This window comes from Pagrus pagrus, assembly GCF_965226575.1.
Source record: "Pagrus pagrus genome assembly, chromosome: 22".
NCBI classification, from domain to species: domain Eukaryota; kingdom Metazoa; phylum Chordata; class Actinopteri; order Spariformes; family Sparidae; genus Pagrus; species Pagrus pagrus.
The window spans coordinates 30,001-48,310 of record NC_140204.1 but is presented as its reverse complement, the minus strand read 5'-3'; the positions used below and the strand labels follow the sequence as shown (position 1 = coordinate 48,310).

The window sequence follows — 18,310 nt, the reverse complement described above, 5'->3', positions numbered from 1 at the left end:
ACCTAAGAACCAGACTGAAGAACCAGACTGAAGAACCAGACTGAAAGCAGCTCTGTGGAGCTTTAAAGAAGAAATTCAACCTTTAATTTACAGCTTTACAATATTAATGAGGTAATAATACAAACTGTCTCCATCAGTGAGTAAACAAGCTGTTCTCAGAGGAAAATGAGGTCCCACAACACTGTTTGAAGCTATAAAGGTGGCAGGGTCTGCCACATATACACAAAGTAAAGCAGTATAAATTGTGTTGTCCCTTAAGGTCAGTTTGTTTATTCAGTTTATTCAGTCATTATTGAGTTAATGAAGCTCAGTCTCTTCTCATTGAACTACGTGATGCTCCTTTAGAGGGGCTGTGAGGTTTGAAACACTGCAGAGTCGAGTCCACCAGTCAGAGCTGAGACTGCAGCTTCAGATGAAACAGCCAGAGAAACAGGTGGAGTCAGAGACGGAGAGGCTGTGGTGACATGAAGACAAAATGAAGGTGTTTGATTGGTCAAGAAACTGACACTAATGATCATGATGACGAATCGTCCTCCTCGATCTGATGTTGGTAAAAACTAAAGTTTGGTTCTTTGTTTCTCTGAGAAACGTGTGAAGAAACACTTTTCTGTTTCTCAGAGGCGCTGCCTGCAGGCCTCTGAGAAAACTCATTGTTACATGCTCCCTCTCTGTGGCCAGGATGTGTCACTGTGGCTGGTGATTGGCCTCCTGCCTGGCCAGGTGACAGCAGTTTGGCTGATTGGTAGAGATCCAATAAGAGGGGGTAGGGCATTAGGCTCTGGTCTCTGGTGCTCATGCTCTAACCTCATTTCACCTGACGCTGACCAGGGAGGCAGTCAGTCAGCCGGGAGGTTGACTGTGGTAGTATGTTGATCTGCTATGGCCCTGCCCAATCGTGGATGCGCCCACTGCTATGGCCCTGCCTGATCGTGGATGCGCCTACTGCCATGACCCTGCCTGACACCCACCACTACTGTCACTAATATTAGTCACATCTCTGTTACATACGTTCCACTACTATTATTGTAATGCATTACTACAGACCATCCTTACCATTGATCACTACTACTGTTATCACTAGTAATCACATTTCCATGTGCATTTCATTATTATTGCTGTAATACATCTTTATGTACTTTCACTCCTGTCAACCATCGCTTATAATTGAATACATTGTGATCTCGTTGATCTGCTCTGTACATGCTACATCTATTGCACGTCTGTCCGTCCTGGGAGAGGGATCCCTCCTCTGTGGCTCTCCCTGAGGTTTCTTCCGCATTTTTTTCCCTGTTAAAAGGGCCTTTTTTTTTGGGGCAAGTTTTTCCTCACTCGAATCGAGGGTCGAAGGACAGAGGGTGTCGTCTCTGTACAGATTGTAAAGCCCTCTGAGGCAAACTGTGATTTGTGAATTTGGGCTATACAAATAAAATTTGATTTGATTTGATTTGGGTACGGTAGTTTTTTTTCACGGCTCTATTTTCTGTAGGTAGTTGTCTCTTTTTTAGGGTTAGGGTTAGCCCCCAGATCTGACAGCCCTGGTGGGTTGGTCTGGGTGGCTGCCCTTCTTTTGTTTATTTTGGCCATGTGAAAGAGTTGAGGGTAACGAGCAGCTTCAGCTGTGGATTGCGTTGGAGTTTATATAAAGTGTTCTTGAGGTGATGAGCAGACAGTGAGGAGGAGGAGGAGCTCACTGATGGTTACATCTCGTCTCAGTCTTGTTTCTTTTTTTTTTTTTTTTTTATAAATTTTTTATTTATTTTTTTTTTTTTTCCCAAACAGAATACAAACACATCAGGAGAAAAGAAAACACACCAATACATTGAAAAAAAAAAAAAAAAAAAAAAAAAAAAGCAGCAACACATATTCACTGATTTCAGTGGAGTATTTACGCTTATATGTACATGCATGTCCATACACATACATTCCCATAGGCCCTACATGTACACATACCTATACATCCCCATATATATATAGGCTACACATATACATACATATACAAGCTCATGCATACACATAGTGTACATTTTATGTTATGGTCTACCTATCTAGGTAAGGTACAGATTCGGGGTTAAACTAAACTAATCAAGAGTCCCTTTTAGAAAATTTCTCCAAACTTGAGAGTAGTGGCAACCAAAATTCTTGAAAAATATGACCACAATTATTTTTTTCCAAAGTTAATCTTTCTAAGGGTAAAAATGCTGAAATCTGATCCATGAAAATCCTAAAGGTTGGGGGGGAATTATCTTTCCAAAATAGGAGTATACATTTCTTAGCAAAGTATGTAATCATAATTAATATCCTGCATTTTTTCCTATCTAACTGAAGATTCAACAAATCATTTAACAAATACAAACTGGGGCTTAAATCATATTTTGTTTTCAAAACAGATTGTGTAAAAGAATGAATTGAGTTCCAAAAACTTTGTAAAAGATCACATTCCCAAAACATATGCATAAATGTCCCATCCATCCTTTTACATCTAGGACATTTTGCTGAAATATCCTTTGAAATTTTATGCATTTATGTCGGTGTTAGGTATATTTTATGGATGAATTTAAAATTAGATTCCTTAATTTTATTACTAGTATATGGGAAATGTGTTCTTTCACAGATGTTTAACCAGGTGTTTTCTTCGAAGTTCATCCCTAGCTCCTTCTCCCATATCTTCATTAATATCTGGAAAGATGATGATTGACCTCCTTTTGAGAGAATATTATAGAATTCACTTATCTTCCCCTTTATTGTCTCTGAGGACATAAATATTTCTTCTATCTCTGATATTCCAAATCGCAATTTGTTTTCTTTAATAAGTGAATGAACAAGATTCCGAATTTGTAAATATTTAAAAAAGTCTTTGTTAGGAATGTTGTATTCCGATCTTAAGTCATTGAAGGATTTTAATTGCGTGTTCATTTTAAATAAGTTTTTAAATTGTATTAAACCAGAGCTTGTCCATTCCCCTATATTGATTGTTGTTTGAATGTTCAGATCTGGATTTTGATAAATAGGGGAGTAAATAGAGGTACAAGAGGTAATACCGTATTTTTTCCTACAGTCTTTCCATGTAAGCAGAGTATTAAGAACAGAAAAACATTTGTCCATTTTCTTTTTCTTTTCAAAATGATTTATAAATAACAAAGAAACCAGTGGTAGAGGTTTAAACAACTCTGCTTCCATCTGAACCCACTGGGACTCCTGTCTCCCCAATATCCATGACACCATGTTCCTTAACTGGGCTGCCCAGAAGTAATATTGCAGATTAGGGAGACCAAGACCTCCCATGGATTCCGGCTTCATAAGGGTCATTAGGCTGATCCTAGGTTTCTTATTGTTCCAAATGAATTTTGAGATGCAACTATTTAATAATTTTAAAAAATCCACAGCTAAGAAACATGGTAACATCTGGAAAAGGAAGTTAAGTCTTGGAAGAACATTCATTCTAATAACATTTATTCGTCCTAATAATGATAATGGTAGGGAGGACCAATTTAACAAGTCTGATTTAATCCTGTGTACAAGGGGGGTGTAATTTTCCTTAAAGAGATGGTCTAAATTGGGAGTAATATTTATACCCAAATATTTAAAACCTTCTGGTGTCCAATGAAAGCTACAGGATGTAAGCATTTTTTCCGTTGGCACCATGTGTAAGAGAGCAGCATTAGATTTATTGAAATTTATCCTGTATCCGGAGTAATTTCCAAATTGTTGAATTGTGTTTTGTAAGTGTAATATTGATTTCTCTGGATCTGTAATGTATAGAAGAATATCATCAGCATATAAGGAAATTTTATGTTCATAGTTATTAATCTTTAAACCTTGAATGTTTGTGTTATCTCTTATATTTGCTGCCAGCGGTTCAATCACCAAAGCAAAAAGCAATGGCGACAAGGGACAGCCCTGCCTTGTCCCCCTGGTTAGGGAAAAGAAGTTGGAACAGCTGCCATTGGTTATGACTGCAGCTTTCGGACAATTATAAATCATTTTAATCCATTCAGTAAAGTTAACACCCAAATTAAATTTTTGTAAAACGGAAAAAAGAAAACTCCACTCCACCCTGTCAAAAGCCTTCTCTGCATCTAAAGATAGAAGGAGGGAAGGCTTTTGCTGGTTATTGAAATAGTCTATTACATTCAAAGCTCTCCTTATATTATCAGCAGCATATCTCCCCTTTATGAAACCCGACTGGTCTGGACTGATCAACTTAGGCAAAACAGACTCCAGTCTTTTTGCCAGTAATTTAGTGATGATCTTATAGTCATGATCCAAGAGGCTTATAGGTCTATATGATGAGCACTGTAGAGGATCTTTACCATTCTTATGTAAAACACTAATATGTGCTAAGTTCATTGATTGAGGAAGTAATCTTTTATAACAGAAATTATTCATCATTGCCATGAAAATCGGTTGAATCTCCGACCAGAATTCCTTATAAAATTCAACTGAAAAACCATCTGGTCCTGGACTTTTATTTATGGGCATTAAGTCAATTGTAAGCAAGATTTCTGTTTCTGTAAATGGAGAATTTAAACAGTGTCGATCCTGCACAGATACTTCAGGTAGCTTAGTATTTTTAAGGTAATCATCTAAAGCATCCTGTAAATGTCCATCTTGTGACTTATAGAGATTGTTATAAAATTCAAAAAATGCTTGGTTTATCTCTTTTGGGTGATAGGTTACCCTATTGTCCTTAAAATGAATAGCTTTAATAGTCTTTTCAGCCTGCTCCTTCTTTAATTGATGAGCTAATAATTTACCTGGTTTGTTTCCAAATTCATATTCCTTTTGTCTAACATAGTTCATCTTTTGTATGATCTCATCTGAGATATTAAGATTTAATTTTGCTCTGGCGACAATTAATTGTCTCCAATTATCCTCAGTGGATGCACTCTTAAGAAGTTTTTCACATCGTATTACTTCTCTCTCTAGTTCTTTTCTTTTAGTACGTTTTTCACGATTTTTGAATGAAGCATATGAAATAATAAGTCCTCTTAATGTGACTTTCGCTGCTTCCCAAATAATGTTGGGGTCTAAGGATGGATCATTATTTTCTTTAATGTAGTCTGTTATCCACCTTCGCATTTTTAATTTAAATTCATTATGATCGAGATGAATCCGTAAGATAATTCTAGAATGATCTGAGAGGATAATTGGATTTATTATGCACTTGCTTATCATATGTATGTATTTAGTGGGGACAAAAAAATAATCTAATCGAGAGTAAGAATTGTGAACATTTGAAAAAAAGGTATAATCCCTTACATCTGGGTTTAACTCTCGCCAAACATCAGTTAAACCACAGTCAGTACAAAGCCTGTGAAGAACCTTAGCGGATTTGGGAGTGGAGCTCTTTGCCTGATTAGATTTATCTATTGAACACATTGTTAAATTGAGGTCTCCCCCTAAGATACCCAGCCCTTTACAATTTTCATTGAACAATAGTACCATGTCTGATATGAATGATGGTTCGTCTATATTCGGAGCATAGACATTTAAAAAAGTAATTGGAGTGCCATTAATGGTGCCTGAGATCATAACAAACCTACCATTTGGGTCTGTAACTGTTTTTTCTAAAATAAAGGTAAGTCTTTGTTTAACAGAATACTTGTCCCTCTACTATGTGATTTGTATGATGAGAAGTAAACTTGACCTACCCAGTCTGTTTTTAGCTTCGCATGTTCAATGTCAGAAAGGTAGGTTTCCTGTAAAAAAACAATGTCCACTTTGTCTTGCTTGAGAACAGATAATATTTTCTTCCTTTTAATAGAATTACCTAGACCTTTAACATTCCATGAAATAATATTCATATCATACATGGTAACTACCATTTGGGATAAGTGTACCTTTTAATGTAAACCACTGAACAAAAATAATTATGTTACTGCTTTTATTAAGGGATGTTACTCTAAAGAAACAAACATGAAATAAACAAGGGAAAAAAGAAACCCATACCCCAACCCACCCAAGTTGTGAAAACCACAACACCTCTTTCATAATAGGCCAGAGAAAGCAAAGATCACATGAAAACATAACCATAAGACTTCTCCTTATAGCTCTGGCAGCTTGGAGCGCCCTTCCTTAGTGCCACCCAGTAAATAACGGACCAAAATAAAGATTTTCAATGCTTCAGATATAATACTGAAAGGAGAGGGTCGAAAAGTTCCTTTAGTGTCCCACAGTAGTGTCTTTTCGATACACTCCCCCTCGTATCTGTTCGTGGTATGGTCCTTCTGTTTTTCACCCATTTGCGCAGATAATAATTGGAGTAAGGACGAAAAAAGAAAACGCAATATTCCCCGTACGTCTTAGATGATAATTTTTTCTTTTTTTTTTTGTTTTTTCTTTTTAAAGTAAATAAGTATTGATCGATCTTATTGTTAATGAACAAAGAAGAAATGGGATGAGTTTTTTCCGAGTCAGTCTGTTATATCGCTCCCATGAAGATCCCCTGTCCAGGTAACACAAATGGTATTGACCACTGTGGCGTCACGCTTTGTTTCCGGAAGTACCCAGGTAAAAGGCATGAGGACCAAAACAGTGGTTGTAATTTTACACTATTGTCAAGAAAAAATAGGGGTTTACCACCCAATGTATGAAGAAAAGATCGATCATGAATTATAATAGTCACCGTAAGGCCGGGGAAAGAGCGTTAGGTTACCTCCGCCCAGTTTATAGACTTTTAATGCACAGACTCCTCGGAGTCTGTGTCATCTTGTCCTCTCTCCAACTTCTTAATGAGAGCTTTCGCTTCAGTGGGATTATCAAGGAGTTTAATCGTACCTTGATGGAGAACCCGGAGCCGGTATGGATATGCGAAGCCTCTGAACGTACGCTTCCTGAAGAAATATTCAATCTCTCCAGCAAACTCCTTGCGTTTGCGACGAACCTCTGCAGAAAGATCTTGACGAATGGTAAGTTTTGCCTCACCCTCACGTACTGGAACCGACTTCTTTTTAGCAGCTTGGAGTATTGTTTCTCTGTCTCTGAATCGTAAAAAACGAATCAGAATTGGTCTTGGTGGTTTACCCGGCTCCGGGAAAGGTTGCAGGGAGCGATGTGCTCTCTCTACCTCGAGTGGTTGATCCATTGTTAGATTGAGCCATTCTGGTAGCTTCCGTTGAATGTAGGTAGGTAGTTGTTGGCCTTCAGAATTCTCTGGGAGACCCATCAAAACCAAGTTTTTCCTCCTCCCTCTGTTTTCCAAATCATCCGTCTTAGCTTCGAGGGTTTTTAGCAGTTTTTGGGCTCGGTGTAGGTCCCGTTTGGAGGTATGCAGAGTGTCCTCCAGGTCTGAGATCCTTTGTTCTGCTGCGTCCAAACACTGCTGTTGTTTGTCGAGTACCTCGTTTGTCTTAGACAGTGCGTTTTTCATTGTTGATACCTCAGTGGTAACATTTTCCAAACGACTATCAATCCCATCCAGACGGGTTATTATATCACGACGTTGGGATCTTAATTCTTCCATAATATCAGCCAGGTCATACCCCTCCTCACCAGCTTGGTTCTCCCCCTCTTCTTTGTTCTTAGATTTAGCACTTCTTAACTCCTTGGTTCTATCTCTTTTGCCTTTTCCTTCTTCAGGCATGATTCTTGTTGCTTAGATTCACAAAGCCAGAAAAATAAGCTCTATAAATTTCTGGGTGAAGGCAAAAAATTTCAACTAAAACACTGAGGAAATGTGGAGCTCTCAGCTCAAGCAGCCATCTTGCTTCTCCCTTCTCTTGCTTCTCACTCAGTCTTGTTTCTGATGAGGCAGCAGTGAAGCTGTGGCTGGTCTGAGGGTTGAGTCTGTTTTCTGTGTTCATGATGTAAATAACCATTCTGTTGTTTCACATCCAGTGTCGTGTCCCTCCTCATGTTGCCAGTTATAACAGTCGAACGCATGTCTTCATCATAATCTTGAGTCTTTATTCTGATGTGATTTCTCTGCAGTAACGTGTGAATTTACCCTCAGTGATCAATAACATAAGAGCATCAGAAGCTGTTGAGATCTTTAAACTTCAAATGTGATCACAATGTTTATATTTCTTTAATTTCATCATCAATCATTCTGTATTTTAACACTTGAATATTTGAGAATATGCTTGGCTGATAAAAACATGTTCTACACGTTCATTGTTGTTCTTTTAAAGAAAAACGTTTATTAAACCTGAGATTTCAGAATCAGAATCAGAATTCCTTTATTTGTCCCGCAAATGGGGAAATTTCTTAGTATTCTGATTCTGATTTGAATGGTGGTGCGTTCAAGGTCCTGTTTGACAGATGAACCTCTGTCTTCTGATGAGGTGTTGATGCTGTTGTCAGACATTTTTAACTTCCTGTTTCCTGCAGGTCGCCAGGATGCAGCTTCCGAGGTGGTTGCTGGGGACCTGTCTGTGGTTGCTGTGCATTATGGGAGTCTGGACAGCAACTTTTAAGCTGGCTGTGATTGGTCCGTGGTCATGTGACCCCATGTTCTCCAAGGCAATGCCGACGGCAGCGGCCAACCTAGCATTGTCACGGTTACGGAGCGACAGCAGTCTGAGCCGAGGATACCGATATGAAGTCAAATTGCTAGAGGAGGACTGCTCCGCCTCCAAAGGTTCGTTAACCAATCACCTAATGAGCCAAAAAAACTAAAAATCTTCTTTAAAGACTGAATCTGCAGGCTTTTAAAACGTGTGGGAGTGTCCTTACAGAGTGTGGAAGTGTCCTTACAGAGTCCTTAAGGACATGTGTGAGCTCTGCGTTTCAGAGTCGTTGGGGCCACTTGTGGGTCGTTGACCCAGCCGGCCTTCATGTGGGTTGCTAGGGCTAGGTCAGCCCAAAACTCATCTCTCACTGGAGCACAAGCTGGGGGTCTTAAGAACCCTAAACCATCGGGCTGAGACGTGCCCACAAAGACAGAGCGGAATGAACAAGAAGCACATCAGGGGAGCAATTAAAACCTGTGGCTACTCAAACTGGACCTTTATCAGAACATTTAAAAGATCTAGAGCAGACAGAGAGGAGGAGACAAGAACATTTAATGACAATGTCAGTCCTTATGTCGCAGGAACATCTGAGAAACTCAGGCAGATCTTCAATCGACATCATATCCCGGTTCACTTTCAACCTACCAACACACTGAGGCAGAAACTTGTCCATCCTAAGGACAAAACACCCAGGAGACATAAACAGTGATGTAGTTGATGCTGTTCAATGCAGCAGGACTGCACAGATTTGTACACTGGGGAGACAAAACAACCTCTTCGTAAACAAATAGCACAACACAGGAGGACCAACTCCTCAGGTCCAGACTCTGCTGTCCACCTACATCTGAAGGAGACAAATCATTCCTTTGAGGACAATGATGAATGAATGAATGAATGAATGAATATTGTTTATTTCGGACATGTCAGTTAGATCAATCATCATCACACATCATCTTGACTCATTAATGCACATGGCCGAAAGGGACAGCGGCAGAAGCATACGCTTATCTAGTCCCGCCCCCGTTATCACAGCATACAATATTTCCATAGTATTTTTAATTTTTAAAATTTTTTTTTGACATATCATGTTTCAACAGCAGGTAGCACTCAGAGTTGCAGTCTAGCTCTAGACATTCCAACAGACTACGTGTATGTCTGTACATGTGTCCATATTGGTCCGACCTGAGTGACAACAGTCTCTACTTGTTGCCTGGCAAGTTGTCTTTAGTCATCCTTTTTTTTTTTTATGTTGGCTTAGCACAGTGTCTGCTGATTTCTGTCTCTGACCTTTGTCAACTGTCCTCCTACGTCATTTTGTAACGATTAATAGTCATATCTACATACTTATTTTTTAAGATACTCAGTTTTGCTGATTTTCTGATCTCCTCATCTAGATCATTCCACTGTCTGACACCGTGACCAACATGGTGAAGGATTTTAATGTAGTTCGTACCTTTCTCTCAGGTGTAAACATGATGTAAACATGTTGTCCAAAGAAGACAGATGGTTTGAAAGAGGAGTAAAAGAATCCATCTACGTCAAACTGGAACCGTCTTTGAACAGAGGAGGAGGACGAAGACATCACTGATCACCACCTACAATGTAGTACTGAGTTCTCTCCAGACAGCTCAACAACCATTCACACCTGGGCTCACCTGGGCTCACCTGGCCAGTTTGACCACACGCCCCCAAGTGGCCCTAACGACTCTGAAACTCAGAGCTCACACGTGTCCTTAAGGACTCTGTAAGGACACTCCCACACTATGTAAGGACATTCCCACACTTTGTAAGGACACTCCCATACTATGTCAGGACACTGCCACACAGAGTTTAAAAGCCTGCAACTCCTCCAGTTAGTTAGAAGTTAAGAAGCCTCTTCGATGAGAAGTGAAACTTCTTCAAGAAACTGAAACAAGTCCAGTTGACTACGATACAGAACTTAGAATTACTTTTAGAAAAATTGTAAAATATTCTGAAACTCTTCTTCTTGTTCTTGTTATTGTTGCTCTTCTTCTCTGGTTTTTATTTCAGCTCTGACAGAACTCGGGGACATGGAGGGTTATGGCCATGCCTACATCGGACCCTTTAACCCCGCCCTCTGTCATGCTGCTTCCCTATTGGCTCAGCATTGGGAGGTGGGACTTGCTTCTCCAGGCTGCCTGGATGCTGATTGGTCGAACCTCCCTCCCATCACACCGCCCAGCAGAGTCCTGTTCACCGTGCTCAGGTTCTTCCGCTGGGCGCACGTCGCCGTCGTCTCAGGTGGGAGTGACATCATGGCAGGGGGAGTGGTCTGCCATTACATGATGAAGTCAGTAAAGAGGGTCTAAGAGGAGAGGCATGGGATTATTGATCATTATTGATTATTATTATTATTTTTATTATTGTATTTCTTATTTTTCTCTTTTAATAATAAATGAAAATAACTTGCGTAGACGTCGTCGTGACTGAAGCTGATTATTTTCCACCTTAATGTTCGGTCACCAGCTCCAACCGACCTATGGGAGGGTACCGGAGATGAAGTGGCGTCGGCGCTCAGAGCTCAGGGCCTGCCAATTGGTCCGGTGGTTACCATGGAAACAAGGAACAAGGGTGGACCACGTGAGGTGCTCAAAGCGATCAGAGAGGCGGACAAGGTCAAAGGTCAGCACAAAGAAACTGTAGAAATGTAAATAATAAGAATGAATATATTTATTAAATAATTAAAGCCTTCAGAGACGCACATGATCTGCAGACAGGATGGCTAGGTACCGCGGTTGCTCTTGCCCTTTCCCCCCAACTTTTGCATATTATCCATCCACCTCGCATTGTTGACATAACAACTCTTTGCCCCGAGTCTCAGTAAATCCTGTGTATATGATGGAAAGCTTGAGTCATTTAAGCTAGCTGTATCATCCATGCTAGCTGCCACGATGAAAGAGCAGCAAACCTTCATTGAGGAACAGTTTGCGAAGTTTGAAGTTTAGTTAGTTTACAGAGGTAACGAAGAACTCAAATTAAATTAAGAAGCTGAAAACGGATCACAAGGGGCTCTCCACTCAGCTGGCTAAATCCGAGCAGTCTTTCCAAACGACATCGCGGAGCTAGAGGAAAGGTTCGCATTATCAACCTGCCAGAAAAAGTTGAGAACCGCAACGCAGCGGACCTTGTTTCATCCTCGCTCACTTAAGGCATACACTGTGCGATAAGTCCTTTGATTAAGCTCCATCTCAAACTGCACGACTAGATCGCAGAGTTCAAAAGTTCGCAGCCCACGAATCATGTTCTCACACTATACGGCCCGATGCTCTGATGTGACTAGACTGCTCACACTATACGTCCATATACCACACGTCGGACTTTTGTATCTGGAACTGCAACATCAAAAAGAAGTAGAAGAAGAAGAAGAGGAACCCGGAAGTGGGAGCGGCAGCACTAGTAATTATTGCTTCCTAATCAAAGATGACACAATCTGACCGGCTTTCTGTCATCGCTGCCTCTCTTCATTCACTCCACACTCGATCAACTGCAGCAGCAACACACACACACACACACACACACACACACACACACGAGGTGACAGCAGCAGAGGCTAAAAACATTAGCTCCTCATCTCATCACAGTGGTGCAGCTGAGTGCTGTGTGTGTGTGACAGAGACAGACAGCAGTGCAAGCGTCTCAACTTTTAACTATTAACTTTTTTAGTTTTGACGTAACTTCAGAGATCGCACATGCTCTGTGCGAGAGGTTGAGGCAAATTGGCTCCTGGCACTGCTTCTACTGTGCAATACCTTCACGAGGAGCGACCAGGATTTCAAACAAGTTTGATTTTCCTGCGAGCGCACGATTTGTGATCGGGAATAAACTGGATGTTGAACCTAATCTCCGCCTTAAAGGATAACTACCGTTTTTTACAACCTGGACCTTATTTCTAGCAAAATATATGATCATTTACTCACCCAGATAACTTTGGTGTCATTCGGCGTCGTTCGGACGAAATTAGATCCAGTGTAGCGGCGATATATCCATATAATGGGAGAGACGGGGCAGCGACACACAGCCTCTATATAACGCATTATCTGCCACGAAACTAGTTCATTTCACCAATATTTTGTTACGATATGCTCGTGCTATTCCCCTCTGAGTCCGGGCTCGTCTATTGTCAACATCCGGGGTCTGTAGGTTGATCTACTACCTCTGACCTGGAAGATGTCGTCTCTGAGCTGCGCGCGCACCCGCAGAGCACTTTTGTAAAGTGCTCTGCATCTCCGACGTTGTATAAAAAAACTCCCATTTGCAAAAAACCGCAGCACAACACACAATGGCCGCGTTTCCCAGATTCGATCGTTCTCTCTCTCTCTCTTAAGAAGGGTTCGGCTAAGAAGGGGCACTAAGATACGGGTGTTTCCCAGATGCGTTCTTAACTGCCTTCTTAGGAGAACCTTAAGATCAAGCCAAAGAAGCTTCTTAAGAAGCTCTTAGTGGGAGCTGTCCACCGCGCTGCTGCTGTCCTGAATCAATCGATGCCAGGCAAATCGATCACCCACCTCTTTATCAGCGCGTAAGTGTGTGTGCTGTCAGACCGGGCTGTCCAGGCAAAGAGATCCAACGGCCGTCGCATCTCCGCACGGAGCAGCTGGTACTTTGCCTGGACAGCCCGGTCTGACAGCACGTCCAGTGGAGAGAAGTGCTGACGCACGTCAGCATTAATGTAAACCGTCTGGCTTCGCGCACGGCGACGCTGATGGTTCGCAGCGAGAATGTGCTGTGCGTTTCTCACACGCGCGGACTTTGACAACGCATTTATATACTGTAGAGTAGCAGGTGAAGCCTCTCTGGATGAGCTTCAGCTGAGTTTAATACATCCGTTCCCTTGATATCTGTGAAATGCCACAGGGTTGTTGTTTTTTCATGTGTAGTACTATAAACTTACCGTACTATAAACTTAAATGTGTAATTCAATATAAAGTTTTTTTTCATCCACCATTTTCTTATTTTTTTAATGCGCCAGTGGTCCGCAGCTATGAGCGCATTTCAACACTGAGCATTGTTTTATTATTTCGCAAAGTGGAGGATATAAATTTCCCTGACGCGGCTTCATCACTGAGCATTCGGTCGCTAAGAAGGCTGTTAAGAGTGGGTCAGCTCGATCTTACACTTCCTTCTTAGTGAAAGATCTTCTTAAGCTAAGAGCGACTCTGGGAAACGCATCCTTCTTTCACAGCGCTCTTAAGAGCGCTCCTAAGAAGATCTTAGCACTTAAGAGCTTCTTAACGAATCTGGGAAACGCGGCCAATATCTGTGAGAGCATGACTTCGGTTGGTAATGTTGGAAATAAGGACGGATTAGGTTGTGTATGTAAATGATGGACTGTGACGTGAAACGGTACCGCTCAAAAAGATAATTGTCTGGAAATGTTAGAACATCTTTGCGCGGTCTGATAATCATCTCCCGACGAATATTTAATTCTCTGCGCAGTAATGCTGCACCTTCATCCACGGGATCATCATCAAAAGGACATGCCATGGTAGTGAAAATAGTCGCCACCTAATATAACTTCTAATGTCGCCGACTGACTGATTTTTGCAATGATTTTGTCAAAAAACAGACGGCAGAACTATATTACGCCAAAACTCGCCTGCTGACTGAATGAATGAGGAAATCAAATACCGTGTGGCTGAAAGAGGCGGAGACAGAGAGAAACTCGAGGTTTGTTGAGAAAAACCTGGTCCCGACCAGGTTAGGTTCATAGAGTATGTTACCATGGTAACTGACCGAGAGCTTAAGTTACCTCTCTCTGTGAAACAGGCTGGAGTTACCCCGCTTTCTCTGGTTTGAGTTACCTCCCTTTGTGAAACGGAAAACGCAGTTTCCCTCATTTCAGGGTTAACAGACTCAGAGTTTTCACTAAACCTGCTTTGTGAAACGGACCCCTGGAGGATCTGATTTACTCCGCTGGCCCTTTGAAACGAGCTAAGCTACGGCTTGGTCCCATATTGAGTTTCCTCTTATCAATATGGGTTATTGCTGAGAAGGAATCTAAAAGTACATGTAAATGGCACCTGAATAGTCGACTCTTTAACAGCTATTCTGTACTCACTGGGGGTGGTCCGGCAGATTTTTCTTTTTTTTCTTTCTTTCTTTCTTTCTCCATCCCTTACTTTTCCTTTTCTATATTTTTGATTGCAATGTACCTGTACTGTTGTCTGACTGCTATACTTGTTTACATTTAAAAACAATAAAAAAGTTGTTCACAAAAAAATTAAAGCCTTCCTGAGGCTGCAGCCACAGAATAACAGTCAATAATTCATATTGAACCGATCAGTTTGATTGATCAGAGTCGATTCACTGAGAAACAACAGAGAAGTCATTTTATTAAATGTTTGACTTTAACCTTTTTCAGTTTATCAGCAGATTTTCACACAAATCAATAAAAACGTTTTTTATTGTGTCTGTTTCAGTTGTGATCATGTGCATGAGCTCCGTCCTGATTGGTGGAGAGGATCAGAGAGACCTCCTATTGGCTGCTCTGGACATGGGGATGGTTTCTGACGGTTACGTGTTTATTCCGTATGACGCTCTGCTGTATGCCATGCCGTACCAGGTAACAGATCTCTTTGATACCAATCAGATTGATCAATAACTCCTGGTACTGTAATTTAGGGTTAGCCCTCTTTCAGAATAAAGTTCTACTGAAGCTGAAGTTCGTTTGTGCTCCCTGATTGTCTCTTTGTCCAATTGTCTGTCTCTGTGTCCTGATTGTCTCTTTGTCCAATCAGGACACAGTATTCCCTCAGCTGGCCAATAGCACGCAGCTTCGTCACGCCTACAGCTCTGTTCTGACCATTACGATGGCGTCTGACCAGAGTTTCTATGAAGCTTTTCGTCAGGCTCAAATCAACCGAGAGATCCGGTCTGCTGTGGCCGCTACTCAGGTAAACACACAACAACAACAACAACAACAACAACAACAACAACAACAACAACAACAGTACATAACAACAACAACAACAACAACAGCACAAGACAACAACAACAACACAGGCTCCAATCAACCGAGAGATCCGGTCTGCCGTGACTACTACTCAGGTAAACACACAAAAACAACAACAACAACAACAACAACAACAACAACAGTACATGACAACAACAAAAAAAGTACATAACAACAACAACAACAACAACAGTACATAACAACAACAACACAGGCTCCAATCAACCGAGAGATCCGGTCTGCTGTGGCTGCTACTCAGGTAAACACACAACAACCACAAAAACAACAACAACAAAAACAACAACAGTCCATGACCATAACAACAACAACAGTACATGACAACAACAACAACAGTACAAGACAACAACAACTACAGTTCATAACAACAACAACAGTACATGACAACAACAACAACAGTACATAACAACAACAACAACAACAACGACAACAACACAGGCGCCAATCAACTGAGACATCCGGTCTGCTGTGACTACTACTCAGGTAAACACACAACAACAACATAACTACTGCACAACATATACACAACAACAACCACAACCACGATGACAACAACATCAAACACAACATGTAAACATTAAACTGTCTCTGTTGACCTGAGAAGCATGAATGTAATATTTACTGTCTTCATATTTAAATAATCAACTAATAAATAATAAAACAGGTGATTTCAGCCCTGAGTTTTGTCTGCAGGTGTCTCCGGTCTTTGGGACCATCTTCAACATGGTGTACTACGTGGCTAAGGCGGTGGAGGAGCGTCGCCAGGCAGGAAGTGGGCGTTGGGTGACGGGCGATCAGCTCATCCAATCAGATGGAGGCTTTGATTTCCAGGGCTTCAATCAGGTCAGACTCATTTTAACATTTAAACAAAATAAGAGTTTAAAGGAACAGAGGTGAACCTACAACAGACAATAATAAAGTTTATTTATTTTCTACTGGAGCCATGAGACTCAGTCACATGCTCGCCTGACAGGTAGAATGATGATGTCAGCTCCACTCTTCTTCTCTCCTGGTTTCTCTCAGGTGTTGTATGGTGGTAAAGAGGGGCGTGGCCTGCAGGCCAGGTACTTGGTGTTGGGCTGCGATGGCGACCGACTCGTGCCGACACACTCGCTCGCCCCAACACACACCGATGGGATGGTCGGAGGTCTGATGCCACTGAGTCGCTCCTTCATCTTCCCTGGAGGAAAACCCCCCTCGGCCAGCTTCTGTTGGTTCAACCCTGAGGAGGCCTGCAGTGGCGGTGCGTTCACTGACATGCAGGGAGGGTGGGAGCTTTGTCAACTGTAGATTCAGTCCAGAGGAGGCCTGCAGCAGCCGTGTGTTCACCAACCTGCAGAAAGGGTGGGAGCTTTGTCGTCCAGTGTTCCTTCAACAGTGGCTGTGTCCAAATTCAGGGGCTGCAGCCCACGAAGTGCATTTGAAGGCCAATTACGTCACAACACTGCGCGAAGGCTGTTCAAATTCAGAGGCTCCTCCAAACGCAGCCCACAAACGCAGCCTGCACTTCCCTCTTTTCGGAGGACGCACCACTACTATCCTTCGCGGCCTGCTATATCCCAAGATCCTTTGCGCACCGCTGTTCAGTCCCGAAACAGAAGAGGAAGCAAGAGAAAATGCCGACATCAAGTGGCACAGACATGACATTCAAATTTAAGTAATGGGTTTGTACTCAGTTTTTAGTCATCTGAACATCCAACACCAGATATGTTAAACTTCAAAACCTCCAGATGTTAACTGTCAGTTAAAACACGTGACGCTGGTGATGCTATGGTAAATATAGTTGTTACTCACCAATGGGTTCATGTTTATTTTGCAATGTTGATGATTCAGTTTAGATTTGACACATTTTGTTGTTAACTTTTATACACACACAAATAAATGTACACGTTTCATAGATTTGAACCAAAACAGACTTTAATGCATCTCTTCATTCACAATCGTGACGTAAGGGTAAGGGGCGGGAACATCTGGTGAGGCAACCAGGAAATACTCCGAAGGCTGGACCGTCCCATTTAACAACGGTGGACGAGGCGTTTAAAGACCGGTCCGAAGGACCCGGCCCTCGTGGACCGCGAAGGCTGCAGCCCCTGAATTTGGACATAGCCTGTATCTGTAACGAGGTGTTCAGGTGCTGCTGGTAAAGTTTACAACCTCCATTTTGACCAAAGGTCTGAGCTGTGTAGAGCGCCATTAGAGCCTGTGTCAGAAACAGGAAGTGACTGACTTTAAATTCTCTTCATTTCAGGTTTGGACACAGTGACGATGTTCTTCATCTTCCTGTTGCTCTGCGCTCTGATTGGAGCGTTTTTCTACTGGATCAGGTGAACACACACACGCACGCACACACACACACGCACGCACACACACACACACGCACACACACACACTTCCTGATGCTCAGTTTTGTCTGTTCGTATTCGATCAACATAAATCATTTTGTTTTACCAGATCGGGGTTAATACTAACTACAACTACTAATACTACTACAAGTAACACAAAGTACTATTGCTAACAATGCTTGTGTGTGTGTGTGTGTGTGTGTGTGTGTGTGTGTGTCTGTGTGTTTGTGTGTGCAGAAACTACAAGAGAGCCGTGAACACCAGCAAACTCATCCTGAGTCTGGACGACATTGTCTTCATTGACACTCAAGTCAGCAGGAAGGTGACAGACTATTTACTTCACTACAGCACTTATACTGGTACCAGTACTGGTACTTCCACTTTATACTGGCACCAGAGCTGGTACATTTACATTTATATTTACATTTAGGGCACTTAGCAGACGCTTTTGTCCAAAGCGACCTACAATAAGTACATTTGTCACAAGAAAGAAAGAAAAAAAACTTGTTAACTACTCAGCATAAACA

General features: G+C 41.7%; 1 protein-coding gene across 1 annotated transcript in view; it reads left to right on the top strand.

Moving 5' to 3' along the window:
* The first annotated feature begins 809 nt into the window (after window positions 1-809).
* Window positions 810-18,310, top strand: part of LOC311251719 (retinal guanylyl cyclase 2-like) — a 29,320-nt gene continuing 11,819 nt past the window's right edge. The window contains exons 1-10 of the mRNA XM_084344330.1: window positions 810-864; window positions 8,329-8,578; window positions 10,482-10,712; window positions 10,938-11,093; window positions 14,891-15,033; window positions 15,209-15,364; window positions 16,135-16,284; window positions 16,465-16,684; window positions 17,690-17,765; window positions 18,021-18,105. Of these exons, the coding sequence (XP_084200456.1) occupies window positions 8,338-8,578; window positions 10,482-10,712; window positions 10,938-11,093; window positions 14,891-15,033; window positions 15,209-15,364; window positions 16,135-16,284; window positions 16,465-16,684; window positions 17,690-17,765; window positions 18,021-18,105 (1,458 nt within the window). The 5' untranslated portion in view covers window positions 810-864; window positions 8,329-8,337. The remainder of the gene's footprint in view (window positions 865-8,328; window positions 8,579-10,481; window positions 10,713-10,937; window positions 11,094-14,890; window positions 15,034-15,208; window positions 15,365-16,134; window positions 16,285-16,464; window positions 16,685-17,689; window positions 17,766-18,020; window positions 18,106-18,310) is intronic.